This window comes from Pan troglodytes, chromosome 4, assembly GCF_028858775.2.
Source record: "Pan troglodytes isolate AG18354 chromosome 4, NHGRI_mPanTro3-v2.0_pri, whole genome shotgun sequence".
Taxonomy (NCBI): domain Eukaryota; kingdom Metazoa; phylum Chordata; class Mammalia; order Primates; family Hominidae; genus Pan; species Pan troglodytes.
In genome coordinates, this window is record NC_072402.2 from 129,649,679 (window position 1) to 129,676,810 (window position 27,132).

The window sequence follows — 27,132 nt, forward strand, 5'->3', positions numbered from 1 at the left end:
GCAGGGAAGGACATAAGCTTAGTTGGCTTCATCACCTGTTGTTTGCAGAGCCTTAGGGCCTTGAGAAAACACAGGCAATAGCCAGGTATTAGTTACAATGAGCCTTGGGTAAGACCCAGTGCTGTGCTGGCTTTAGTTCTGACCAAGCACAGTCCCAGTATTGGGAATTGGAGGTCACAGAGGTGCTTGTGTTACCCCACCCCCAGCTGCAGGCCACTCAGAACTAAAAGAGGGAGAGAGGGAGGGAGGGAGGGAGGGAGAAGGAGGGAGGGGGAGGGAGGGAGAGAGAGAGAGAGAGAGAGAGAGAGAGAGAGAGAGATTGAGATTGATTCTGTTTGTATGGGAGAAAGTAAGGGAAGAGAAAGAGTCTCTGCCTGGTAATCCAGATAATTCTTCCAGATCTTATCTGAGCAAGGTGGTACCTCCATAAGTCTGCAAGAACTACAGTGTTACTGGGCTTTGGGTGCCGCCTAATGAAGATACAGTTTAGATCACAACACCCAAGTCCTTTCAAATACCTGGAAAGTCTTCCTAAGAAGGACAGGTATAAACAAGCCCAGAGTGCAAAACTTACAAGAAATGGCTAACTCTTCAGAGTCCAGACACCAGCAAACATCTACAAGCATCAGTACTATCCGGGAAAACATAACAGTTCAGCCACAGAGGGGTAGAGCACCAAACAGGTTCACCAAATGAACCAAGTAAAGCACCACGGACCAATCCTGGAGAAACAGAGATATATGAGCTTTTAGACAGATAATGCAAAATAGCTGTTTTGAGGAAATTCAAAGAAATTTAAAATAACACAGAGAAGAAATTCAGAATTCTGTCTGGTAAATTTTACAAAGAAATTTAAATAACTAAAAAGAAATAAGAAATTCTGGAGTTGAAAAATGCAACTGACACATTGAAGAATCCATCAGAGCCTTTTAATGGCAGAATTGATCTAGCAGAAGAAAGCGTTAGTGAGCTTGAAGACAGGTTATTTAAAATACATAGAGAAGACCAAAGAAAAAAGAATAAAAAACAATGAAGCATGTTTACAAGATCTAGAAAATAGCTTCGAAATGGCAAATCTAAGGGTTGTTGGCCTTAAACAGGAGGTAGAGAAAAAGACGGGCAGAAAGTTTATTCAAAGGGATAACAACATGGAATTTCCCAAATCTAGAGAAAGATATCAATATCAAGTACAAGAAGATTATAGAATACCAAGAATATTTAACCCAAAGACTACTTTAAGGCATTTAATAATCAAACTCTTAAAGTTCAAGGATAAAGAAAAGATCTTAAGAGCAGCAAGAAAAAAGAAACACAACATACAATGGAGCTTCACTAGGAGCAGACTTTTCAGTGGAAAACCTACACTCCAGGAGAGAACAGCATGACATATTTAAAGTGCTGAAGGAAAACAACTTTTACTCTACAATAGTATATCAGGCAAAAATATCTTTTAAGCACCAAGGAGAATCACAGACTTTCCCACAAACAAAAGCTGAGGGATGTCATGAGTGCCAGACCTGTCCTATAAGAAATTCCAAAGAGAGTACTTCATTTACAAAGAAAAGGACACGAATGAGCAATAAGAAATAATGTGAAGGTACGAAACTAATTGGTAATAATAAGGTCACAGAAAAACACAAAGTATTATAACAGTGTAATTGTGGTGTGTAAACTACTCTTATCTCTTAATTTTTTATTTTTTTATTATACTTTAAGTTCTAGGGTACATGTGCACAACATGCAGGTTTGTTACACAGGTATGTGCCATGTTGGTTTGCTGCACCCATCAACTCGTCATTTACATTAGGTATTTCTCCTAATGCTATCCATCCCCCAGCTCCCCATCCCCTGACAAGCCCCAGTGTGTGATTTCCTCGCCATGTGTCCAAGTGTTCTCATTGTTCAATTCCCACCTATGGGTAAGAACATGCGGTATTTGGTTTACTGTCCTTGTGATGGTTTGCTGAGAATGATGGTTTCCAGCTTCACCCACGCCCCTGCAAAGGACATGAACTCATCCTTTTTTATGGCTGCATAGTATTCCATGCGGTATATGTGCCACATTTTCTTAATCCAGTCTATCATTGATGGACATTTAGGTTGGTTCCAAGTCTTTGCTATTGTGAAGAGTGCTGCAATAAACATATTGTTTATATGTGTGCATGTGTCTTTATAGTAGCATGATTTATAATCCTTTGGGTATATACCCAGTAAGGGGATCACTGGGTCAAATGGTATTTCTAGTTCTAGAACTTTGAGGAATTGCCACACTGTCTTCCACAATGATTGAACTAATTTACACTCCCACCAACAGTGTAAAAGCATTCCTATTTCTCCACATCCTCTCCAGCATCTGTTGTTTCCTGACGTTTTCATGATCACCATTCTAACTGGTGTGAGATGGTAATTCACTGTGCTTTTGATTTGCATTTATCTGATGACCAGCGATGATGAGCATTATTTCATGTGTCTGTTGGTTGCATAAAGGTCTTCTTTTGAGAAGTGTCTGCTCATATCCTTTGCCCATTTTTTGATGGTTTTTTTTCTTGTAAATTTGTTTTTTTTAAATTTTATTATTATTATACTTTAAGTTTTAGAGTACATGTGCACAACATGCAGGTTTGTTACATATGTATACATGTGCCATGTTGGTGTGCTGCACCCATTAACTTGTCATTTAGCATTAGGTATATCTCCTAATGCTATCCCTCGCCCCCTCCCCCCACCCCACAACAGGCCCCAGTGTGTGATGTTCACCTTCCTGTGTCCATGTGTTCTCACTGTTCAATTCCCACCTACGAGTGAGAACATGTGGTGTTTGGATTTTTGTCCTTGCGATAGTTTGCTGAGAATGACGGTTTCCAGTTGCATCCATGTCCCTACGAAGGACATGAACTCACCATTTTTTATGGCTGCATAGTATTCCACGGTATATATGTGCCACATTTTCTTAATCCAGTCTATCATCGTTGGACATTTGGGTTGGTTCCAAGTCTTTGCTATTGTGAATAGTGCCTCAATAAACATACGTGTGCATGTGTCTTTATAGCAGCATGATTTATAATCCTTTGGGTATATACCCAGTAATGGGATGGCTGGGTCAAATGGTATTTCTAGTTCTAGATCCCTGAGGAATCGCCACACTGACTTCCACAATGGTTGAACTAGTTTACAGTCCCACCAACAGTGTAAAAGTGTTCCTATTTCTCCACATCCTCTCCAGGACCTGTTGTTTCCTGACGTTTTAATGATCGCCATTCTAACTGGTGTGAGATGGTATCTCATTGTGGTTTTGATTTGCATTTCTCTGATGGCCAGTGATGATGAGCATTTTTTCATGTGTCTGTTGGCTGCATAAATGTCTTCTTTTGAGAAGTGTCTGCTCATATCCTTTGCCCACTTTTTGATGGGGTTGTTTGTTTTTTTCTTGTAAATTTGTTTGAGTTCATTGTAGATTCTGGATATTAGCCCTTTGTCAGATGAGTAGATTGCAAAAATTTTCTTCCATTCTGTAGGTTGCCTGGTCACTCTGATGGTAGTTTCTTTTGCTGTGCCGAATCTCTTTAGTTTAATTAGATCCCATTTGTCAATTTTGGCTTTTGTTGCCATTGCTTCTGGTGTTTTAGATATGAAGTCCTTGCCCATGCCTACATCCTGAATGGTATTGCCTAGGTTTTCTTCTAGGGTTTTTATGGCTTTAGGTCTAACATGTAAGTCTTTAACCCATCTTGAATTAATTTTTGTATAAGGTGTAAGGAAGGGATCCATTTTCAGCTTTCTACATATGGCTAGCCAGTTTTCCCAGCACCATTTATTAAATAGCGAATCCTTTCCCCATTGCTTGTTTTTGTCAGGTTTGTCAAACATCAGATAGTTGTAGATATGCGACATTATTTCTGAGTGCTCTGTTCTGTTCCATAGGTCTATATCTCTGTTTTGGTACCAGTACCATGCTGTTTTGGTTACTGTAGCCTGGTAGTATAGTTTGAAGTCAGGTAGCGTGATGCCTCCAGCTTTGTTCTTTCGGCTTAGGATTGACTTGACGATGCGGGCTCTTGTTTGGTTCCATATGAACTTGAAAGTAGTTTTTTCCAATTCTGTGAAGAAAGTCATTGGTAGCTTGATGGGAATGGCCTTGAATCTATAAATTACCTGGGGCAGTATGGCCATTTTCACGATATTGATTATTCCTACCCATGAACATGGAATGTTCTTCCATTTGTTTGTATCCTCTTTTATTTCATTGAGCAGTGGTTTGTAGTTCTCCTTGAAGAGGTCCTTCAAGTCCCTTGTAAGTTGGATTCCTAGGTATTTTATTCTCTTTGAAGCCATTGTGAATGGGAGTTCACTCATGATTTGGCTCTCTGTTTCTCTGTTATTGGTGTATAAGAATGCTTGTGATTTTTGCACATTGATTTTGTATCCTGAGACTTTGCTGAAGTTGCCTATCAGCTTAAGGAGATTTTGGGCTGAGAAGATGGGGTTTTCTAGATATACAATCATGTCATCTGCAAACAGGGACAATTTGACTTCCTCTTTTCCTAATTGAATACCCTTTATTTCCTTCTTCTGCCTGATTGCCCTGACCAGAACTTCCAACACTATGTTGAATAGGAGTAATGCGAGAAGGCATCCTTGTCTTGTGCCAGTTTTCAAAGGGAATGCTTCCAGTTTTTGGCCATTCAGTATGATATTGGCTGTGGGTTTGTCATAGATAGCTTTTATTATTTTGAAATACGTCCCATCAATACCTAATTTATTGAGAGTTTTTAGCAAGAATTTTGTCAAAGGCCTTTTCTGCATCTATTGAGATAATCACATGGTTTTTGTCTTTGGTTCTATTTATATGCTCGATCACGTTTATTGATTTTCGTATGTTGAACCAGCCTTGCATCCCAGGGATGAAGCCCACTTGATCATGGTGGATAAGCTTTTTGATGTGCTGCTGTATTCAGTCTGCCAGTATTTTATTGAGGATTTTTGCGAAGGATATTGGTCTAAAATTCTCTTTTTTTGTTGTGTCTCTGCCAGGCTTTGGTATCAGGATGATGCTGGCCTCATAAAATGATTTAGGGAGGATTCCCTCTTTTTCTATTGATTGGAATAGTTTCAGAAGGAATGGTACCAGCTCCTTCGTGTACCTCTGGTAGAATTCGGCTGTGAATCCATCTGGTCCTGGACTTTTTTTGGTTGGTAAGCTATTAATTATTGCCTCAATTTCAGAACCTGTTATTGGTCTACTCAAAGATTCAACTTCTTCCTGGTTTAGTCTTGGGAGGGTCGAGGAACTTATCCATTTATGTGTCAAGGAATTTATCCATTTCTTCTAGATTTTCCAGTTTATTTGCGTAGAGGTGTTTACAGTATTCTCTGATGGTAGTTTGTATTTCTGTGGGATCAGTGGTGATATCTCCTTTGTCATTTTTTATTGCGTCTATTTGATTCTTCTCTCTTTTCTTCTTTGTTAGTCTTGCTAGTGGTCTATCAATTTTGTTGATCTTTTCAAAAAACCAGCTCCTGGATTCATTGACTTTTTGAAGGGTTTTTTGTGTCTCTATTTCCTTCAGTTATGCTCTGATCTTACTTATTTCTTGCCTTCTTCTAGCTTTTGAATGTGTTTGCTCTTGCCTCTCTAGTTCTTTCAATTGTGATGTTAGGGTGTCAATTTTAGATCTTTCCTGCTTTCTCTTGTGGGCATTTAGTGCTATAAATTTCCCTCTACACACTGTTTTGAATGTGTCCCAGAGAGTCTGGTATGTTGTGTCTTTGTACTCGTTGGTTTCAAAGAACATTTTTATTTCTGCCTTCATTTCGTTATGTACCCAGCTCATTGAGGAGCAGGTTGTTCAGTTTCCATGTAGTTGAGCGGTTTTGAGTGAGTTTCTTAATCCTGAGTTCTAGTTTGATTGCACTGTGGTCTGAGAGTTTGTTATGATTTCTGTTCTTTTACATTTGCTGAGGAGTGTATTACTTCCAACTATGTGGTCAGTTTTGGAATAGGTGTGGTGTGGTGCTGAAAAGAATGTATATTCTGTTGATTTGGGGTGGCGAGTTCTGTAGATGTCTATTAGGTCCGCTTGGTGCATAGCTGAGTTCAATTCCTCGGTATCCTTGTTAACTTTCTGTCTTGTTGATCTGTCTAATGTTGTCAGTGGGGTGTTAAAGTCTCCCACTATTATTGTGTGGGAATCTAAGTCTCTTTGTAGGTCACTAAGGACTTCCTTTATGAATCTGGGTGCTCCTGTATTGGATGCATATATATTTAGGATAGTTAGCTTTTCTTGTTGAATTGATCCTTTTACCATTATGTAATGGCCTCCTTTGTCTCTTTTGATCTTTGTTGGTTTAAAGTCTGTTTTATCAGAGACGAGGATTGTAACCCCTGCCTTTTTTTGTTTTCCATTTGCTTGGTAGATCTTCCTCCATCCCTTTATTTTGAGCCTACGTGTGTCTCTGCATGTAAGATGGGTTTCCTGAATACAGCACACTGATGGGTCTTGACTCTTTATCCACTTTGCCAGTCTGTGTCTTTTAATTGGAGCATTTAGCACATTTACATTTAAGGTTAATATTGTTATGTGTGAATTTGATCCTGTCATTATGATGTCAGCTGGCTATTTGGCTCATTAGTTGATGCAGCTTCTTTGTAGCTTTGATGGTCTTTACAATTTGGCATGTTTTTGCAGTGGCTGGTACAAGTTGTTCTTTTCCATGTTTCGTGCTTCCTTCAGAAGCTCTTTTAGGGCAGGCCTGGTGGTGACAAAATCTCTCAGCATTTGCTTGTCTGTAAAGGATTTTATTTCTCCTTCACTTATGAAGCTTAGTTTGACTGGATATGAAATTCTGGGTTATAAATTCTTTTCTTTAAGAATGTTGAATATTGGCCCCCACTCTCTTCTGGCTTGTAGAGTTTCTGCCGAGAGATCAGCTGTTAGTCTCATGGGCATCCCTTTGTGGGTAACCCAACCTTTCTCTCTGGCTGCCCTTAACATTTTTTCCTTCATTTCAACTTTGGTGAATCTGACAATTATGTGTCTTGGAGTTGCTCTTCTCGAGGAGTATCTTTGTGGTATTCTCTGTATTTCCTGAATTTGAATGTTGGCCTGACTTGCTAGATTGGGGAAGTTCTCCTGAATAGTATCCTGCAGAGTGTTTTCCAGCTTGGTTCCATTCTCCCCGTCACTTTCAGGTACACCAATCAGACGTAATTTGGTCTTTTCACATAGTCCCATATTTCTTGGAGGGTTTGTTCATTTCTTTTTATTCTTTTTTCTCCAAACTTCTCTTCTCACTTCATTTCATTCATTTCATCTTCCATCACTGATACCGTTTCTTCCAGTTGATTGCATTGGCTACTGAGGCTTATGCATTCGTCACGTAGTTCTTTTGCCGTGGTTTTCAGCTCCATCAGGTCTTTTAAGGACTTCTCTGCATTGGTTATTCTAGTTATCCATTCATCTAACTTTTCTTCAAGGTTTTTAATATCTTTGCTATTGGTTCGAACTTCCTCCTTTAGCTCGGAGTAGTTTGATCATCTGAAGCCTGCTCTCAACTCGTCAAAGTCATTCTCCGTCCAGCTTTGTTCCGTTGCTGGTGAGGAGCTGCGTTCCTTTGGAGGAGGAGAAGTGCTCTGATTTTTAGAGTTTCCAGTTTTTCTGCTCTGTTTTTTCCCCATCTTTGTGCTTTTATCTACCTTTGGTCTTTGATGATGGTGACGTACAGATGGGTTTTTGGTGTGGATGTCCTTACTGTTTGTTAGTTTTCCTTCTAACAGTCAGGACCCTCAGCTGCAGGTCTGTTGGAGTTTGCTGGAGGTCCACTCCAGACCCTGTTTGCCTGGGTATCAGCAGCGGTGGCTGCAGAACAGCAGATATTGGTGAACCACAAATGCTGCTGTCTGATCGTTCCTCTGGAAGTTTTATCTCAGAGGAATATGCGGCCATGTGAGGTGTCAGGCTGTCAGACAGGGGCATTTAAGTCTGCAGAGGTTACTGCTGCCTTTTGTTTGTCTGTGCCCTGTCCCCAGAGGTGGAGCCTACAGAGGCAGGCAGGCCTCCTTGAGCTGTGGTGGGCTCCACCCAGTTGGAGCTTCCCAGCCGCTTTGTTTACCTAATCAAGTCTCAGGAATGGTGGGCGCCCCTCCCCCAGCCTCACTGTCGCCTTGCAGTTTGATCTCAGACTGCTGTGCTAGCAATGAGCGAGGCTCCATGGGCATAGGACCCTCCGAGCCCGGTGGGGGATATAATCTCCTGGTATGCCGTTTGTGAAGCCCATTGGAAAAGTGCAGTATTAGCGTGGGAGTGACCCGATATTTCAGGTGCCATCTGTCACCCCTTTCTTTGACTAGGAAAGGGAATTCCCTGACCCCTTGCACTTCCCGGGTGAGGCAATGTCTCGCCCTGCTTCAGCTCACACATGGTGTGCTGCACCCACTGTCCTGCACCCACTTTCCGGCACTCCCCAGTGAGATGAACCCGGTACCTCAGTTGGAAATGGAGAAATCACCCGTCTTCTGTGTTGCTCATGCTGGGACCCGCTGACTGGAGCTGTTCCTATTCGGCCATCTTGGGTCCACTCCATAAATTTGTTTAAGTTCCTTGCAGATTCAGGATATTAGCCCTTTGTCAGATAAGTAGACTGCAAAAATTTTCTCCCATTCTGTAAGTTGCCTGTCCACTCTGATGGTAGTTTCCTTCACTCTGATTGTAGTTTATTTTGCTGTGCAGGAGCTCTTTAGTTTAATTAGATCCCATTTGTCTATTTTTGCTTTTGTTGCCATTGCTTTTGTTGTTTTAGTCATGAAGTCTTTGCCCATGTCTACGTCACGAATGGTATTGCCTAGGTTTTCTTCTAAGGTTATTACGGTTGTAGGTCTAACATTTAAGTCTTTAATCCATCTTGAATTAATTTTTGTATAAGGTGTAAGGAAGGGATCTAGTTTCAGCTTTCTACATATGGCTAGCCAGTTTTCTCAGCACCATTTATTAAATAGGGAATCCTTTCCCCATTGCTTGTTTTTCTCAGGTTTGTCAAAGATCAGATGGTTGTAGATGTGTGGTGTTATTTCTGAGGCCTCTGTTCTGTTCCATTGGTCTACATGTCAGTTTTGGTACCAGTACCACACTGTTTTGGTTACTGTAGCCTTGTAGTATAGTTTGAAGTCAGGTAGCATGATGCCTCCAGCTTTGTTCTTTCGGCTTAGGATTGACTTGGCAATGCAGGCTCTTTTTTGGTTCCATATGAACGTGAAAGTAGTTTTTTCCAATTCTATGAAGAAAGTCATTGGTAGCTTGATGGGGATGGCATTGAATCTATAAATTACCTTGGGCAGTATGGCCATTTTCATGATATTGATTCTTCCTATCCATGTGCATGGAATGTTCTTCCATTTGTTTGTGTCTTCTTTTATTTTGTTGAGCAGTGGTTTGTAGTTCTCCTTGAAGAGGTCATTTGCATCCCTTGTAAGTTGGATTCCTAGGTATTTTATTCTCTTTGTAGCAATTGTGAATGGGAGTTCACTCATGATTTGGCTCTCTGTTTGTCTGTTATTGGTGTACAGGAATGCTTCTGATTTTTGCACATTGATTTTGTATCCTGAGATTTTGCTGAAGTTGCCTATCAGCTTAAGGAGATTTTGGCCTGTGATGATGCAGTTTTCTAGATATACAATCATGTCATCTGCAAACAGGGACAATTTGACTTCCTCTTTTCCTAACTGAATACCCTTTATTTCTTTCTTTTGCCTGGTTGCCCTGGCCAGAACTTCCAGCACTATGTTGAATAGGAGTGGTGAGAGAGGGCATCCTTGTCTTGGGCCAGTTTTCGAAGGGAATGCTTCCAATTTTTGCCCATTCAGTATGATATTGGCTGTAGGTTTGTCATAAATTTTGAGGTACTTTCCATGAATACCTAGTTTATTCAGAGTTTTTAGCATGAAGGGCTGTTGAATTTTGTCGAAGGCCTCTTCTGCATCTGTTGAGATAATCATATGGTTTTTGTCTTTGGTTCTGTTTATGTGATGGATTACGTTTATTGATTTGCATTTGTTGAACCAGCCTTGCATTTCAGGGACGAAGCCCACTGGATTATGGTGGATAAGCTTCTTGATGTGCTGCTGGATCTGGTTTGTCAGTATTTTACTGAGGATTTTCACATTGATGCTCATCAGGGATATTGGTCTAAAATTCTCTTTTTTCATTGTGTCTCTGCCAGGCTTTGGTATCAGGATGATGCTGGCCTCATAAAATGAGTTAGGGAGGATTCCCTCTTTTTCTATTGATAGGAATAGTTTCAGAAGGAATGGTACCAGCTCCTCTTTGTACCTCTGGTAGAATTCAACTGGGAATCAGTCTGGTCCTGGACTTTTTTTGGTTGGCAGGATATTAATAATTGCCTCAATTTCAGTGCCTGTTATTGGTCTATTCAGAGAGTCAACTTCTTCCTGGTTTAGTCTTGGGAGGGTGTATGTGTCCAGGAATTTATCCATTTCTTACAGATTTTCTAGTTTATTTGCATAGAGGTGTTTATAGTATTTTCTGATAGTAGTTTGTATTTCTGGGATCAGTGGTGATATCCCCTTTGTCATTTTTTATTGTGTCTATTTGATTCTTCTCTCTTTTATTCTTTATTAGTCTTGCTAGTGGTCTATCAATTTTGTTGATCTTTTCAAAAAACCAGCACCCAGATTCACTGATTTTTGAAGGGTTTTTTGTGTCTCTATCTCCTTCAGTTCTGCTCTGATCTTAGTTATTTCTTGCCTTCTACTAGCTTTTGAATTTGCTTGCTCTTGCTTCTTTAGTTCTTTTAATTGTGATGTTAGGGTGTCGATTTTGGATCTTTCATGCTTTCTCTTGTGGGCATTTAGTGCTATAAATTGCCCTCTACATACTGCTTTAGCTTTGTCCCAGAGGTTCTGGTACATTGTGTCTTTGTTCTCATTAGTTTCAAAGAACATCTTTATTTCTGCCTTGATTTCGTTATTTACCCAGTAGTCATTCAGGAGCAGGTTGTTCAGTTTCCATGTAGTTGTGTGGTTTTGAGTGAGTTTCTTAATCATGAGTTCTAATTTGATTGCACTGTGGTCTGAGAGATAGTTTGTGTGATTTCTGTTCTTTTTCATGTGCTGAGGAGTGCTTTACTTCCAATTACGTGGTCAATTTTAGAACAAGTCCAATGCGGTTCTGAGAAGAATGTAAATTCTGTTGATTTGGCTGTTAGGTCTGCTTGGTGCAGAGCTGAGTTCAAGTCCTGGATATCCTTGTTAACCTTCTGTCTCACTGATCTAATATTGACAGTGGGGTGTTAAAGTCTCCCATTATTATTGTGTGGGAGTCTAAGTCTCTTTGTAGGTCTCTAAGGACCTGCTTTATGAATCTGGGTGCTCCTGTATTGGATGCATATATATTTAGGATAGTTAGCTTTTCTTGTTGAATTGATCCCTTTACCATTATGTAATGGCCTTCTTTGTGTCTTTTGATCTTTGTTGGTTTAAAGCCTGTATTATCAGAGACTAGGATTGCAACTACTGCTTTTTCTCGCTTTCCATTTGCTTGGTATATCTTCCTCCATCCCTTTATTTTGAGTCTATGTGTTTCTCTGCACATGAGATGGGTCTCCTGAATACAGCACACTGATGGGTCTTGACTCTTTATCCAATTTGCCAATCTGTGTCTTTTAATTGGGGCATTTAGCCCATTTACATTTAAGGTTAATATTATTATGTGTGAATTTGATCCTGTCATTATGATGTTAGCTGGTTATTTTGCCCGTTAATTGATGCAGTTTCTTCCTAGCATCGGTGGTCTTTACAATCTGGCATGTTTTTGCCGTGGCTGGTAGCAATTGTTCCTTTCCATGTTTCATGCTTCCTTCAGGAGGTCTTGTAAGGCAGGCCTGGTGGTGACTAAATCTCTCAGCATTTGCTTGTCTGTAAAGTATTTTATTTCTCCTTCACTTATGAAGTTTAGTTTGGCTGGATATGAAATTCTGGGTTGAACATTCTTTTCTTTAAGAATGCTGAATATTAGCCCTCACTCTCTTCTGGCTTGTAGAGTTTCTGCCAAGAGATCTGCTGTTAGTCTGATGGGCTTCCCTTTGTGGGTAACCCGACCTTTCTCTCTGGCTGCCCTTAATATTTTTTCCTTCATTTCACCCTTGGTGAATCTGACAATTATGTGTCTTAGGGAGGAGTATCTTCTCGAGGAGTGTCTTTGTGGTGTTCTCTGTATTTCCTGAATTTGAATGTTGGCCTGCCTTGCTAGGTTGGGGAAATTCTCCTGGATAATATCCTGAAGAGTGTTTTCCAACTTGGTTCCATTCTCCCCATCACTTTCAGGTACACCAGTCAAACGTAGATTTGGTCTTTTCACATAGTCCCAGAAGCCTCTTGGAGGCTTGTTTGTTCTTTTCATTCCTTTTCCTCTAATCTTGTCTTCTCACTTTATTTCATTAATTTGATCCTCAATCACTGATATCCTTTCTTCCACTTGATGAAATCGGCTACTGAAGCTCGTGCATGCATCATGAAGTTTTCATGCCATGGTTTTCAGCTCCATCAGGTCATTTAAGGTCTTCTCTACACTGTTTATTCTAGTTAGCCATTCGTCTAACCTTTTTTCAAGGTTTTTAGCTTCCTTGCAATGGGTTAGAACATGCTCCTTTAGCTCAGAGAAGTTTGTTATTACCAACCCTCTGAAGCCTACTTCCGTCAACTCATCAGTCATTCTCCATCCAGCTTTGCTCTGTTGCTGGCAAGGAGATGCAATCCTTTGGAGGAGAAGAGGTGCTCTGGTTTTTAGAATTTTCTGCTTTTCTGCTCTGGTTTCCTCCCATCTTTGTAGTTTTATCTACCTTTGGTCTTTGATGTTGGTGCCCTACAGATGGGGTTTTGGTGTGGATGTCCTTTCCGTTGATGTTGATGCTATTCCTTTCCGTTTGTTAGTTTTCCTTTTAACAGTCAGGTCCCTCAGCTGCAGGTCTGTTGGAGTTTGCTGGAGGTCCATCTCAGACCCTATTTGCCTGGGTATCACCAGCAGATGCTGAAAAACAGCAAATATTGCAGAACAACAAATATTGCTGCCTGATCCTTCCTCTGGAAGCTTTGTCCCAGAGGGGCAGCCACCTATATGAGGTGTCTATTGGCCCCTACTAGGAGATGTCTCCCAGTTAGGCTACACGGGGGTCAGGGACCCACTTGAGGAGGCAGTCTGTCCATTCTCAGAGCTCAAACGCTGTGCTGGGAGAACTGCTGCTCTCTTCAGAGCTGTCAGACAGGGACATTTAAGTCTGCAGAAGTTTCTGCTGCCTTTTGTTCAGCTATGCCCTGCCCACAAAGGTGGAGTCTATAGACGCAGTAAGCCTTGCTGAGCTGCGGTGGGCTCTGCCCAGTTCGAGCTTCCCAGCCACTTTGTTTACCAACTCTAGCCTCAGCAATGGCGGAAGCCCCTCCCCATGCCAGGCTGCACCCTCACAGGTCAATCTCAGGATGCTGTGCTAGCAGTGAGCAAAACTCTGTGGGCATGGGACCCTCTGAGCGAGGCACAGGAGAGAATCTCCTGGTCTGTCGGTTGCTGAGACAGTGGGAAAAGCACAATATTTGGGCAGGAGTGTCCCGTTTTTCCAGGTACAGTCTGTCATGGCTTCCCTTGGCTAGGAAAGGGAAATCCCCTGACCCCTTGCACTTCCCGGGTAAGGCAATGCCCCGCCCTCCTTCAGCTTGCCTTCCATGGCCTGTACCCACTGTCCAAGCAGTCCCAATGAGATGAACCAGGTACCTCAGCTGGAAATGCAGAAATTACCCATCTTCTGTGTCGATCACACTGGGAGCTGCAGACCGGGGCTGTTCCTGTTCAGCCATCTTGGAACTGACCTCTACTCTTATCTCAATTAGAAAGACTAAATGATGAACTAGCCAAAAATAATAACTACAATAACTTTTCAAGACATAATGCAATAAGATGTAAATAAAAACAACAAAAAGTTAAAAAGTGGGGAGATGAAGCTAAGATGTAGTTTTATTAGTTTTCTTTTCACTTGTTTGTTTATGCAAACAACGTTAAGTTGTGATCAGCTTAAAATAATGGATTATAAGATAGTATTTGCAAGCCTCATAGTAACCTCAAATCAAAAAACATACAACAGATACACAAAAAATAATAAGAAATTAAACTATACCACTAGAGTAAATCACCTTCATTAATAGGAACACAAACAGGAAAGAAAGAAGGCCACAAAACAACCAGAAATAACAAAATGTCAGGAGTAAGTCTCTACTTATCAATAGTAACACTGAATGTAAATGGGCTACACTGTCCAATCAAAAGACACAGAGTGGTTGAATGGATTTAAAAAAAAAAAAAAAAAAAACAAGACCCAGTGATCTGTTGCCTTCAAGAAACACACTTCACCTATAAAGACACACACAGACTGTAAATAAAGGGATGCAAAGAAATATTCCATGCCAATGGAAGTCAAAGAAGAGCAGGAGTAGCTATATTTATGTCAGACAAAACAGATTTCAAGACAAAGAAGGTTATATATAATGATAAAGGGGTCAATTCAGCAAGAAGATGTAATAATTTTAAATATATATGCACCTAACACTGGGTCATCCAGATATATAAAGCAAACATATTACAGCTAAAGAGAAAAATAGGCCCTAATACAAAAATTGCTGGAGATTTCAACACTCCACTTTCAGCACTGGACAGATCTTCCAAACAGAAAGTCAACAAAGAAACATTGGACTTAATCTTCACTTATTCATTTGTCTTCAATTATTTAGAACAAATAAACCTAATAGATATTTGCAGAAAATTTTATCCAATGGGTTCAGAATATACATTTTTTTCCTCAGCACATGGATCAGTCTCAAGGTCATATGTTAGGTCACAAAACAAGTCTTAAAACATTCCAAAAAACTAAAATAATATCAAACATCTTCTCTGACCACAATGAAATAAAACTACATGTCAATAACAAGAGGGAAGAGGGAGGTAAGATGGCTGACTAGACACAGCCAGGAGGAACATCTGTCGCTGAGGGAATGGGACATTGGGAAGACTGGTGAATTCCTAGCAGATCTTCAGAGGGAAGGCATTGAGAGTGAAGGAAGACATAGATGCTAGGCTAAAGGAAAAAGAAGCTGGGAACCCTGCAGAGGACTAAGGTGCACTGGGACTCATTCCTGGCCCCATGACTCCTGGGGAAGGGGTGAGTTGAGCAGGCAAGTAGCAACCCACCCTCACCATGGGCCTCTGGAATCCTGGCAGGAGACCTCATGACCCCCACAGACACTTGTTCTGTAGGGGCAGAACTCCAGCTGGTGCGGATCTCGGAGGGTTTGGTGTTGGAGCATGTGCAGTGGAGCATAGCCAAGGACGCCCATCCCCCAAGGCTTGCCTTCCTCCTCTAGGAGATTTTAGCCCTAGGGGAACTGTTGGACTTGAACAGCCCAGGGTAGTCTTGCCCATGAGATAGGGCTGGTCTACCTGGTCACCTCTTGGTTGGCCTGCCTATCCTGGGGATCCAGCCTGGCAGCACTTGCTTGAATGTAGCCTCAGATGCCCAGGTGGGGTGCCTCCTGGGAGAGCAGCATCATAGCTCCTGTGCTGGCAGACTGCTCCTGACTGGTACAGAGCTCCAGGAGAGCAGACACTGTGGATGTACGCCAGCCCACCCATGCCCTCCCCCTGCTGCAGCCTCCCTCGTGCGGCTTTGCCTGCACACATTTGCCCATGTCCAACACCTAGACCGCTTTGCTTGCACACGTATGCATGGGTGGACCTTGCTGTGCACCCCACCCACTCACCCACCATGCTGCCATTGCTGTTGAAGCATTTGCAGGCACGAAGACTGCTAGCCCCATGCCTGCCAGTGCCCTGTTCTTGTGCTGACACTGCCATTGGCGTGAAACTGCACGTGGTGACCAACAGACCTACCCCACACCCTGCAAGGCCACTGCCACTCACATGAATGCATGCACAGATGGCGTCAGTCCCACACCTACCAATGCTCTGTCCCTGTGCTGACACTGCCATTGGCACAAAACTATATAGGGAGACCGGCAGACCTTCCGCTACCCTGAGCGGCCACTGCTGCCTGCATGGATACCTGTACAGATGGCACACAGAGTCCCATACCTGCCAGCACCCACCTCGTCCTAACATCGCCACCAGTGTGAATGTGCACACGGACCCCAGTGGGGCCTGTTCCCCCCTGTGCCATGCTGCCAACCCCACCACGGTTAATACCTGCATGGACACTGGTACCCCTACAATTGCCAGCACCCTGCCATAATCAACAAGTATGTATCCTGCTGCACTCCCACTGCTGCTGGCATGTACAAATCCCACTGCCACTGCCCTGTGAAGAGCTTTGGCTGGCACCACTCATCAGAGTGCTGTGACCAGCAGTCTGGGAACACCTTGGCCCTTGGTGAGCAGGTTTCTCACCTCAAGGGGCCAGAGAACAAAGCCAGGGGCCTGATACCAGCCCCACAGAATTGGAGCACACAATCCAGAGGTCCTGAGCTGAGCCTTGGCCCCCCACAAAATCTTCCAGAAACAAAACCAGTTGACTGAACCCACCTTATACAACAAGAAAACCCCCAAGGATATCAAACAGGGCAAAAGAAAAAAAAATCCAAAGGGCAGTGATATGATTTGGATCTGTGCCCCTGACCAAATCTCATGTTTGGTCATGAGATTTGGAGGTGGGGCCAATGTTGGAGATGGGGCCTAGTGAAAGGTGATTAGATCATGGGGGTAGTTTCTTATAAGTGCTTTAGCACCACCCTCTTGGTGCTGTTATCATGATAGTGAGTTCTCATGAGATCTGGTCCTTTAAAAGTGTATAGTACCTCCTCCCTCTCCCTGTCTCTCTTCTCCTGCTCCAGCCATGTGAAGTGCCAGCTCCCTCTTTGCCTTCTGCCATGACTGTAAGTTTCCTGAGATTGCTGGGCACAATGGCTCATGCTTGCAATCCCAGAACTTTGGGAGGCCAAGACGAGTGGATCACTTGAGCTCAGGGGTTCGAGACCAGCCTGGGCAACACGGTGAAACCCTGTCTCTACTAAAATACAAAAAATTAGCCGGGTATGGTGGTGCACACCTGTGGTCCCAGCTACTCAGGAGGCTGACGTGGGAGGATCACTTGAGCCTGGGAGGTGGAGGTTGTGGTAAGCCAAGATGGTGTCACTGCACTCTAGCCTGGGTAACAGAGTGAGATCTTTCTCAATTAAAAAAAAAAAGAAGAAGTTCCCTGTGGCCTCCCCAGAAACCAGGAAGATGGTTTCTTGTACATCTTGTACATCTTGCTTCCTGTACATCATGCTTCCCTGTACAGGTACAGCTTCAGCATCATGCTTCCTGTACAGCCTGCAGAACCATGAGCCAATTAAGCCTCTTTTCTTTATAAATAACCCGGTCTCAGATATTTCTTTATAGTAATGCAAGAATGAATAATACAGACAGCAACTTCAAAGACTGAAGAAACATCAGCCCACAAAGATGGGAAAGAACCAGTGCAAAAACTCTGGCAATTCAAAAAGCCAGAGTGTCTTCTTACCTCCCAAAAACCCCACTAGTTCCCCAGCAATGATTGTTAACCATGCTGAGATGGCTGAAATGACAGAAATAGGAATCAGAATATGGATAGGAACAAGGATCATCGACATACAGTAGAAAGTCAAAACCCAATCCAAGGAATCTAAGGATTACAAAAAAATGATACCGGAGCTGATAGACAAAATGGCCATTATAAGAAAGAACTGAACTGATGCAACAGAGCTAAAAAATACACTCTGAGAATTTCATAATGCAATTGCAAGTATTAAGAGTAGAATTGACCATGCTGAGGAAAGAATCTCAGAGGTTGAAGCCTGGATGTACAAAAGAACTCAGATAAAAATAAAGAAGAAACAATGACAAAGAATGAACAAAACCTTCAAAAAATATGTGATTATGTAAAGAGGCCTAATCTATGAGTCATTGGTACACCTAAAAGAGAAGGAAAGAAACCAAGCAACTTGGAAAACATTTCAAGATATCATCCATGAAAATTTCCCCAAACTCACTAGAGAGGCCAACGTTCAAATTCAGGACAAGCAGAGAACCCCTGCAAAATACTAGATAAGAAGACCAGTCTCAAGACACACAGTCATCAGATTCTCCAAGGTCAAAATGAAAGAAAAAATGTTAAATTCAGCTAGAGTGAAGGGGCAGGTCACCTACAAAGGAAATCCCATTAGGCTAACAGCAGACCTATCAGCAGAAACCCCATAAGCCAGAAGAGAATGAGGGCCTATATTCAGCATTATAAAAGAAAATAATTTTCAACCAAGAATTTCATATCCAGCCAAACCAAGCTTCACAAGCAAAGGAGAAATAAGATCCTTTTCAGACAAATTTGTTAGCACAAGACCTGCCTTACAACTGGTCCTGAAGGGAGTGCTAAATATGGAAAAGAAAGACCATTACCAGCCACTACAAAAACACACTTAAGTACATAGCCAAGTGACACTACAAAGCAACCACACAAACAAGTATGCATAATAACCAACTAACAACATGACAAAAGGACCAAATCCACACATATCAATACTAACCTTGAATGTAAATGAGCTAAATACTCCCAATTAAAAGGCACAGAGTGGCAAGTTGGATAAAGAAACAAAACCCAACAGTATGCTGTCTTCAAGAGATCCATCTCACATACAATGACACTCACACACTCAAAGTAAAGGGATGAAAAAAAAAATCTACGAAGCCAATTAAAAAAAAAAACCAAAAAACAAAAAAATAACGGAAAAAAAGCAGATGCTGCTATTCTCATTTTGGACAAAACAGACTTTAACCAAGATAAAAAAAAGACAAAGAAGGGCATTACATAATCTAAGAAGGGCATTATGGGGCTCAATTCAACAAGAAGACCTATCTTTCCTAAATATATATGCACCTAACACAGGAGCACCCAGATTCATAAAGCAAGTTCTTAGAGACCTATGAAGAGATTTAGAAAACCACAGAATAATAATGGGACATTTAAACACCCACTGACAGTATCAGACAGATTGTCAAGGCAGAAAACTAACAAAGATATTCTGAGCCTTAACACAACACTTGACCAAATGGATCTAATAGACATCTACAGAACTCTCCACCCCAAACCAACAGAATACACATTCTCCTTATATGCACATGGCAAATACTGATCACAAAGTCAGGTACAAAAGAATCTTCAGCAAATTTCAAAAGAAATGAAATCATACCAACCACTCTCTCAGACCACAGAGCAATAAAAATAGAAATAACTGCTAAGAAAATTGCTCAAAATCATACAATTATTGACCTAATTTATACTCCCAATAGTGTAAAAGTATTAAAGACAGTGTGGCAATTCCTCAAGGATCTAGAATCAGAACTACTATTTGACCCAGCAATCCCATTATTTGGTATATACCCAAAGGATTATAAATCATACTACTATAAAGACACATGCACACGTATGCTTATTGCAGCACTGTTCACAATAGCAAAGACTTGGAACCAACCCAAATGCCCATCAATGATAGGCTGGATTAAGAAAATGTGGCACATATACACCATGGAATACTATGCAGCCATAAAAAATGATGAGTTCATGTCCTTTGCAGGGACATGGATGAAGCTGGAAACCATCATTCTCAGCAAACTGACACAGAAACAGAAAACCAAACACCACATGTTCTCACTTATAAGCTGAACAATGAGAACACATGGACACAGGGAGGGGAACATCACACACCAGGGCCTGTCGGGGGGTTGGAGGATAGGGGAGGAATGGCATTAGGAGACATACCTAATGTAGATGAAGGGTTGATGGGTGCAGCAAACCACCATGTGTATACCTATGTAACAAACCTGCACGTTCTGCACATGTATCCCAGAACTTAAAGTATAATTTTTTAAAAAGTGAAAAAAAACGCATACAATTAAATGGAAATTTAAAAAACCTGCTCCTGAATGACTTCTGGGTAAATAATGAAATTAAGGCACAAATCAATAACTTTTTTGAAACTAATGAGGAAAAAGATACAACATACCAGACTCTCTGGGACATAGCCAAAGCAATGTAAGAGGGAAGTTTATAGCACTAAAAGCTCACATCAAAAAGTCAGAAATAACTCAAATTAACAACCTAACACTGCAACTAGAGGAACTAGAAAAACAAGAGCAAATCAACCCCAAAGCTACCAGAAGACAATAAATAACCAAAATCAGACTAAAGGAAACTAAGATGAAAAAAAACATACAAAACATCAATGAATCAGGGGCTACTTCTCTAAAAGAATTAATCTGATAGACCACTAGCTAGATTAATAAAGAAAAGAAAGAGAAGAGCCAAATAAACACAATTAGAAATGACAAAGGAGACATTACCACTGACCCCACAGAAATACAAAAAACCCTCAGAGACTATTATAAACACCTCTATGCACACAAGCTAGAAAACCTAGAAGAAATGGATAAACACACAGACCAATAGAGAAACAAAATAGAGAACCCAGACATAACCACCAGATCTTTGACAAATCTACCAAAACAAGCAATGGGGAAAGGACCATTCCATAAATGGTGCTGGGATAACTGGCCAGCCATATGCAGAAGACTGAAACTGGAGATCCCTTCCTTACACCATAAACAGAAATTAACTCAAAATGGATTAAAGACGTATATCTAAGACTCAAAACTATCAAAACCCTGGAAAATAACCTAGGAAATACCACTCTGGACAAAGGACATGGCAAAGACTTCATAACAATGACGCCAAAAGAAATTGCTATGAGAGCAAAAATGACAAATGGGACCCAATTAAACTAAAGAGCTTCTGCACAGCAAAAGAAACTATCAACAGAATCAACAATCTACAGAATGGGAGAAAATATTTGCTAACTATGCATCTGACAAAGGTCTAATATCAGAATCTATAAGGAATTTAAACAAATTTATAAGCAAAGAACCATTCCATTAAAAAGTGGGCAAAGGACATGAACAGACACTCTTCAAAAGAAGACATACACACGACCGACAAACATGCAAAAATGCTCGACATCACTAATCATTAGAGAAATGCAAATCAAAACCACAATGATACCATCTCACACTAGTCAGAATGACTATTATTAAAAAGTAAAAAAATAACAGATACTGACAAAGTTGCAGAGAAAACAGAATGCTTATATACTGTTAGTGGGAGTGTAAATTATTTCAACCATTGTGGAAAGCAGTGTGGTAATTCCTGGAACAGCTAAAAACAGAACTACCATTTGACCCAGCAATCCCATTATTGGGTATATACCCAAAGGAATATAACTTATTCTACCATAAAGTCACATACAAGCATATATTTATCACAGCATTATTCACAATAGCAAAGACATGGAATCAACCTAAATGTTCATCAATGGTAGACTGGAGAAAAAAATGTGGTACATATACACCATGGAATGCTATGCAGTCATACAAAAGAATAAGAATATGTCCTCAGCAGCAACGCAGATAAATCTGGAGGCCATTATTCTAAGCAAACTAATACAGGAACAGAAAACCAAACACTGCACAGTCTCACTTATAAGTGGGACCTAAACATTGGGTATATATGGACAGAAAGAAGGAACAACAGACACTGGGGCCTACTTGAGGGTGAGAGGAGGGTGACTATTGAAAAAGTACCTATCAGGTACTATGCTTATTACATAGATGAAGAAATAATCTGCACACCAAACTACTGCGACAGACACACAATTTATCTGCATAACAAATTAGATACGTGTACACCTGAATCTAAAATAAAAGATAAAAAAATAACGAGGAATTTTGGAAACTAACAAACACATGAAAATTAAACAATATGCTCCTGAATGACTAGTGAGTCAATGAAGAATTAAGAAGGAAACTGAAAATATTCTTGAAACAAATCACAATGGAAATACAACATACCAAAACCTACAGGCTACAGTGAAAGCAGTACTAACAGGGAAATTTACAGTTACAAATGCTTATATCAAAAAGAATAAAAACTTCAAATAAACAACCTAACAATGCATCTAAAAGAACTAAAAAAGAGCAAACCAAACCCAAAATTAGTAGAAGAAATAAAAAAGATCAGAGCAGAAACAAATGAATTCGAAAACAATACAAAAAAGCAAAGAAACAAAAAATTGGTTTCTTGTAAAAAAAAAAAAAAAGACAAACCTGTAGCCAGACTAAGAAACAAGAGAGAAAACCCAATTAAATAAAATCAGAGATGAAAAGGGAGACATTACAACTGATACTGCAGACATTCAAAGGATCATTAGTATCTACTATGAGCAACTACATGCCAGTAGACATATGCAATCTAGTATGACTGAACCATGAAGCAACCCAAAACCTTGAGCCGGGCAGGTGGCTCACGCCTGTAATCCCAGCACTTTGGGAGGCCAAGGTGGGCGGATCACGAAGTCAGGAGTTCGAGACCAGCCTGACCAACATGGTGAAACCCCATCTCTACTAAAAATACAAAAATTAGCCGGGCGTGGTGGCATGCGCCTGTAATCCCAGTTACTCAGGAGGCTGAGGCAAGAGAGTCACTTGAAACCGGGAGTCAGAGGTTGCAGTGAGCTGAGATTGTGCCACTGCACTCCAGCCTGGGCAACAGAGTGAGACTCCATCTCCAAATAAATAAATAAATAAATAAATCCAAAACCTGAACAGGACAATACAAGTAACAAGATTGAAGCTATAATAAAAAGTCTCCCGGTAAAGAAAATTCCAGGACCTAGTGACTTCACTGTTGAATTCTACCAAATATTTAAAGAAGAACTAATACCAATCCTACTCAAACTGTTCCAAAAAATAGAGGATGAGGGAATACCGCCAAACTCATTCAATGCTATCAGTATTACCCTGATACAAAAACCAGACAAAGACATATCAAAAAAAGAAAACTATAGGCCAATATCTCTGATGAATACTGATGTAAAAATCCTCAACAAAATAGCAAACTGAATTCAACAACATATTAAACAGATCATTCTTCAAGACCAAGTGAGATTTACCCCAGGGACGCAAGGATGGTTCAACCTATGCAAATCAATCAATATGATACATCATATCAACAGAATAAAGGAAAAAGACCATATGATCATTTAAATTATGCTAGAAAATCATGTGATAAAATTCAACATCCGTTCATGATAAAAATTCTCAAAACACTAGGTACAGAAGGAACATACCTCAATATAATAAAAGCCAATATATGACAGACCTACAGCTAGTATCATACTAAACGGGGAAAAACTGAAAGCCTTTCTTTGTAAACCTGGAAGAAGACACGATGCTCACTTTCACCATTATTATTCAACATAGTATCGGAAGTCTAGCTAGAGCAGTCAGACAAGAGAAAGAAATAAAGGGCATCCGAATTGTAAAGGAAGAAGTCAAATTATCTTTGTTTGCAGATGACATGGTCTTATACTTAAAAGAAAAACTAAAGATTCCACCAAAAAACTAGTAGAACTGATAAATAAATTAGCAAAGTTACTTGATACAAAATCAACATATAAAAATCAGTGGCATTTTCATATGCCAACTGTGAACAATCTGAAAAAGAAGTCAAGAAAGTAATACCATTTACAAGAGCAACAAATAAACTAAAATATCTAGGACTTAACCAAAGATCTGAAAGATCTCTACAATGAAAACTATGAAACACTGATGCAAGAAATTGAAGAAGACAGCAAAAAATTGGAAAGATATTCCATGTTCATGGACTGAAAGAATCAATATTGTTAATATGGCCACACTACCCAAAGCAATCTGTAGGTTTAATGCAATCCCTATCAAAATATCAATGAAATTCTTCCCACAAATGAAGTACTAAAATTTATATGGAACACAAAAGATCCAGAATAGTCAAAGCTAATCTGAGCAAAAATAACAAAACTGAGAAATCACATTACGTGACTTTAAATTATACTATGGCGCTACAGTAACCCAAACAGCATGGTACTGGCATAAAAAACAGACACATAGACCAAGGAATCAGAAAAGAGAACCCATAGATAAATCTATACGTCTACACTGAACTCATTTTTTACAAAGGTGCCAAGGACATTCTTTGGGGAAGGGCTAGTTTCTTTAACATGGTGTTTGGAAAACTGGATAGCTACATGAAAAAGAATGAAACTAGACCCTTGTCTGTTGCCATATACAAACATCAAATTAAAATGGATTAAAAACTTAAATCTAAGACCTCAGACTATGAAACTACTACAAGAAAACATTGGGGAAAGTCTCTAGGACATTGGGCTGGGCAAAGATATCTTGAGTAATACCCCACAAACACAGGCAACCAAAGCAAAATTACAAATGAGATCACATCAAGTTAAAATGCTTCTGCACAGCAAAGGAAACAATCAATAAAGTGAAGTGACAACCCATAGAATGGGGGGAAATATTTGCAAACTACTCCACCTAATTAGGGATTAATAACCAGAATATATAAGGAGCTCACACAACTCTATAGGAAAAACAAAAATCTGATAATCCAATTAAAAATGAGTAAAAGACCTAAACAGACATTTCTCAAAAGAAGACATACAAATGGCAAATAGGTCTATGAGAAGGTGCTCAACATCACTGATCATCAGAGAAATGCAAATCAAAACTACAATGTCATATCATCTTACCCCAGTTAAAATGGTGTTTATCCAAAAGTCAGGCAATAACATGCTGGTGAGGATGTGGAGAAAAGGGAACCCTCGTATACTGTTGGTGAGAATGTACATTAATATAACCACTAAGGAGAACTGTTTGGAGCTTCCTCGAAAACATAAAAATAGAGATATCATACGATCCAGCAATCCTACTGCTGAGTATATATGCAAACAAAAGGAAATCAGTGTATCAAAGAGGTATCTGCACTCCCGCATTTGTTTCAGCACTATTCACAACAGCCAAGATTTGGAAGCAACCTAAGTGTCCATCAACAGATGAATGGATAAAGAAAATGTGGTACATAAACACAATGGAGTACTATTCAGCCTTAAAAAAGAATGAGATCCTGTCATTTACAACAACATGAATGAAACTGAAGGTCATTATGATAAGTGAAATAAACCAGGCACAGAAGGACAAATATCACTTATTCTCACTTATTTGTGGGATCTAAAATAAAAACAATTGAACTCGTGGAGATAGAGAATAGAAGGATGGTTATCAGAGGCTGAGAAGGATAATTGGGGAGGGGGAGTGGTTTGTAGGGAAGGTGGGGATGGTTAATGGGTACAAAAAAATAGAAAGAATGAATAAGACCTAGTATTTGCTAGCACAACAGCATGACTGTAGTAAAAAATAATTTAATTATACATTTAAAAATAACTAAAAGAGTATAACTGTATTATTTGTAACACAAAGGATAAATGCTTGAGGGCATGGATACCCTACTTACCCTGATGTGATTATTATGCATTGCATGCCTGTATTAAAATATCTCATGTAAGCCATAAATATATACACCATCTATGTATCCACAAATATTAATAATAAAAAAATTGTAAAAAGAAATGTGTAAAAAAAATCTCTAGAGTAAGAAGTGGCTTATTTAATTTTAAATTTTAAGTTACCATATAAAAGTAAGAATACAGAAACATACAGAATTCAAGAATCACTATTCTGCCCTACCACCAAGCTTTGTAAATATTTTCCACAGCTAAAGCAACACTTTTTATTCGGCAAAACCTAGGTAAAATCATGGTTGTTTTTGGTACACTTACCACTTTCCCTTTAATTAGTGCTCATCTGTTATTCACACATTCCCTTATTCTTTGATCTGTAAAACAAATCCTTCTTCCAATGCTAACCCCCCGGGGTAGAAGGTATTGCTCCTTCCAAGGATTTTGTGCTTTTACAAGATTAGTTTTTATCACTAGACTAATTTTGCTTAGAACAGAAAGTATATTAATTGTTTTATACCTACAGTTCCTAACAATGTGTGGCATTTAGTAAATGCTCATTAAGATAACTTCTTAAAATGAAGATTATGCAAATATATATTCATACAAACATTTACAACCATCAAGAGCAAAATCAGCAATTCTTCAAGTTTACTCTCAAATGGATGCTATAAAACTTGATGTAGGAAATATAGAAAAATATGAGATACAGCAGAGGTTAATAAGGATGTAAATGTCTTGCTAAATTTATCCTAATAGTAAACTACATAAGGGTTTGCAAGACACTTTGCTTATCCCTTTATTTTTCAATCATTATGCATAACTACAATATATGTTTACTTATTGTCCTCTCCTACAACTGAAATCTACAAGGGGAGGAAAAGTGTATCACTTCCACTAGTATATATAACAATATCTAGTATGGAGTTCATATTCATTAAATGTTTATTAAATGAATAAATGATTGATGCTGTGGGGATAGCTAAGACCAACTTTCTGATCCCACATATCTTCATTTCCTAAATACAACCATGCTAAAACGTACTCGGTTCACTGGGCTACTAACTTTGTTAATGCATGTTGCAGGTAGCAAAAATAAATACAGAATCATGTGTTTTAACATAAATATTACAATTACTACATAAAATAATTAGTTTCATTATTTATTACCTGATTCTGAATTTGAAGCACACTTTGCTTTTGGAGAAACATTTTGATCTGCTACTGTCATCACTCTATAACAAGAACAAACTAGTTAGTGGTATTTTCTAAATCCTTCAGTAACTTTCAAAAACCCTCAAATAATATTTAAAATAAAGATATTTATTTGAGATTAATTATCCTGTGGGAAAATATACAGTTGCTTAGAAAAATGTTATGGTATTTATATGAACAAATAGTTTAATAAAAAAGGCAATATATTTATACATTTATGAGTGTGAAACAATATGCGTAGAGGACAGGGCATAGTCTTTAGAATAAGACAGACCTTGCTTTCAACTCCAGTTCCACTACTCACACTTGAGTGGCCTTTGGAAAGCTACTTAGCCTGTCTTGAGTCTTGGTTACCTCATTTATGCAAAAGGGATAGCAATCATGTTTCCTAAGATTCTTGTGGAAAGAATTTTAAGATACATGGCAGATTGATTATTATTATT

At 39.7% G+C, this 27,132-nt stretch overlaps 1 protein-coding gene across 2 annotated transcripts in view; it reads right to left on the reverse strand.

The window, feature by feature from the left end:
- MEIKIN (meiotic kinetochore factor) overlaps positions 1-27,132 on the reverse strand; it is a 136,497-nt gene that overhangs the window by 76,301 nt on the left and 33,064 nt on the right. For both annotated transcript variants that reach the window (XM_024356728.3, XM_016953735.4), the window contains exon 8: positions 26,645-26,709. In XM_024356728.3, coding sequence (XP_024212496.1) covers positions 26,645-26,709 — 65 coding nt within the window. The remainder of the gene's footprint in view (positions 1-26,644; positions 26,710-27,132) is intronic.